Here is a 1988-nt window from a genome sequence, read left to right as displayed (position 1 = left end):
GGGGAGCTGCAAACCAGCGACCCCCGACGATCACAAGCAGCATCTAGAAACCAAACCATTAATATACAGTGTCTGCGACATACAAGATAGCGACCTAACAAGTCCAAGCACTCTATCAGAAACAACAGTAGACCAAGTCGCAGCAGGCACAGATGTACAAGATACGGCCATGCAGATAACAGGCGAAATCCCGACCAAATCAGGCCAAAAAAAAGCGGACCGATATAGTCAAACGATTGATCGGTGTAAGCGACGGAACCGTAGGAGAAAAAATTTTTAAGAACTGAAAAAACTTGACAAAAGCTTAAAAATAAGTGACACCACGAGCGGAATAAGCATCGATGAAGCAGCAGGAGAGCCGAACTTCGGCAAGGCCTTAGCAATATTTGTAAGTCAATCGAGAAAAGCGCCAGAGACGCTGGGATGCAAAGAAGGTCAGATAGCTGACGACGATAAGAAACCTGACTCACCTGACAAAACAGGAGATATAAAATACGGGGATAATGCGGGTAAAACGGAAAATTGTTCTATCCATGTTACATCACAAGCCTGTACAAATTGGTAGAATTTAAAATGGAAAGGTAAAACTTGCAAAGATTAGACTTTTCTTGTAAATAAAGAGTTTTCTCTGATTGATGCTGCTTTTATGAGCTTGGTATCATTTTGGCATTACAATGATATTTGCTCCATTTTATGACAATTATGAAACTTGACTCTTTTAAAAGATTTTTTAAACACTCAATTTTGTTATATTTTAACACTATTTGATAAAAAAGTGCAAATTCTGAATATAAAAAATATATAATTTTTACTTCAATATGAGTATAGCGTTTGGGTGTAAAGTTGCAGGGTATAGGGTATGAAAAATTAGATATATTTTGAAACGCTTGTTTTTTTTTAATTTTGTTTATTACATGGATATTAGTTAGGGTTATAATAATAATAACAACGATGATATTAACATGAGAGCGCGCCAAAAGTGTGTACATACTAATATTATAATAAGAGTAGTGGTGAGAACTAAACTGACGGGGAAAATAAAAGCGGTTCAAACACTGACAAGCGTGTGAGTGGAGTAAGTGAACGAGAAAAAGTTAGTGAGTGGGTGTGGGAGCACGAGAAATATGATTAGTGTAAACACAGAATAAAGAAGATAGACAGAGGGGGGAGATATTGTATGCACATGCGCCGGCAAAAATATGGTGATTACCATTATAATACACAAGGAGATGATGTATAGGGCAATGACTTAGCGACAGGATTCGCTCTACAACTCAAATAGAGTCAGTACAGTATATGTAGAAAAATCAACAGCAAACAAAAAAGGAGCAAAAACACATACTGAAATTGGTGGGTGCGGAAGATTGAATCGCAGAAAAAACTGATACAATAGGTGATTGTGCTCCATATTTTGAACGAACTGGTAGAGGCTAATGTAGAGATGATGGTGGCAACTGTAGTTATTAATCTGATTGAGGAGCCAGGTGTTAGACAATAAGCTGTTATATCAGAGGCGCAAAGAATGAATGTGTGACTTTTTACTTTAACGGAAGAATATCCCTGGCGACGGCGGTCACCTCACCGTGGTGCAAGGGTCTAGTACTCCGTCCAGGAGGAAGCCAAGTGCCCGCATCATACCCTGTCCGACAGGATTGGGGCGGGCAACAGGCTTTCGGCCACCAAAGAAGGATGCAGCATCACCGGCACTCTGGTGTGAATGAGGCTCTACGAATACTTCCCTGCGCGTGCGAGCGTGCCTCGATTAGGATATATAGGCTTCTATTACTTCTTAAGGGAGATATAGAACAGAATCACGGTGCCGTCATTCTTGGAGCACGGTGTAATGCCTTGGGTATCTCCATGGTGAAGCGGATCGCCTTAGAGAAGAAACTCCACGAAGATATGGTAGTCTTCTGTCTATGGCAGGAGACTGCCTTTGCAGCAGAAGAGTTCTGCGCATTAAAAATCAGTGGGCACCAGCACATGGG

General features: G+C 40.8%; 1 protein-coding gene across 1 annotated transcript in view; it reads left to right on the top strand.

Moving 5' to 3' along the window:
- The window catches only part of TEOVI_000672800 (uncharacterized protein), a gene marked incomplete at both ends in the record, with an annotated part of 990 nt that extends 710 nt beyond the window's left edge, over positions 1-280 (top strand). Inside the window, one exon of the mRNA XM_067220236.1 lies at positions 3-280. Coding sequence (XP_067076337.1) covers positions 3-280 — 278 coding nt within the window. The remainder of the gene's footprint in view (positions 1-2) is intronic.
- Positions 281-1988: the final 1708 nt, after the last annotated feature.

Source organism: Trypanosoma equiperdum, assembly GCF_001457755.1.
Source record: "Trypanosoma equiperdum strain OVI genome assembly, contig: ctg_1091, whole genome shotgun sequence".
In the NCBI taxonomy this organism is placed as follows: domain Eukaryota; phylum Euglenozoa; class Kinetoplastea; order Trypanosomatida; family Trypanosomatidae; genus Trypanosoma; species Trypanosoma equiperdum.
Note: the sequence above shows the minus strand (reverse complement) of the source record. Positions and strands in the feature narration are given on the sequence as shown.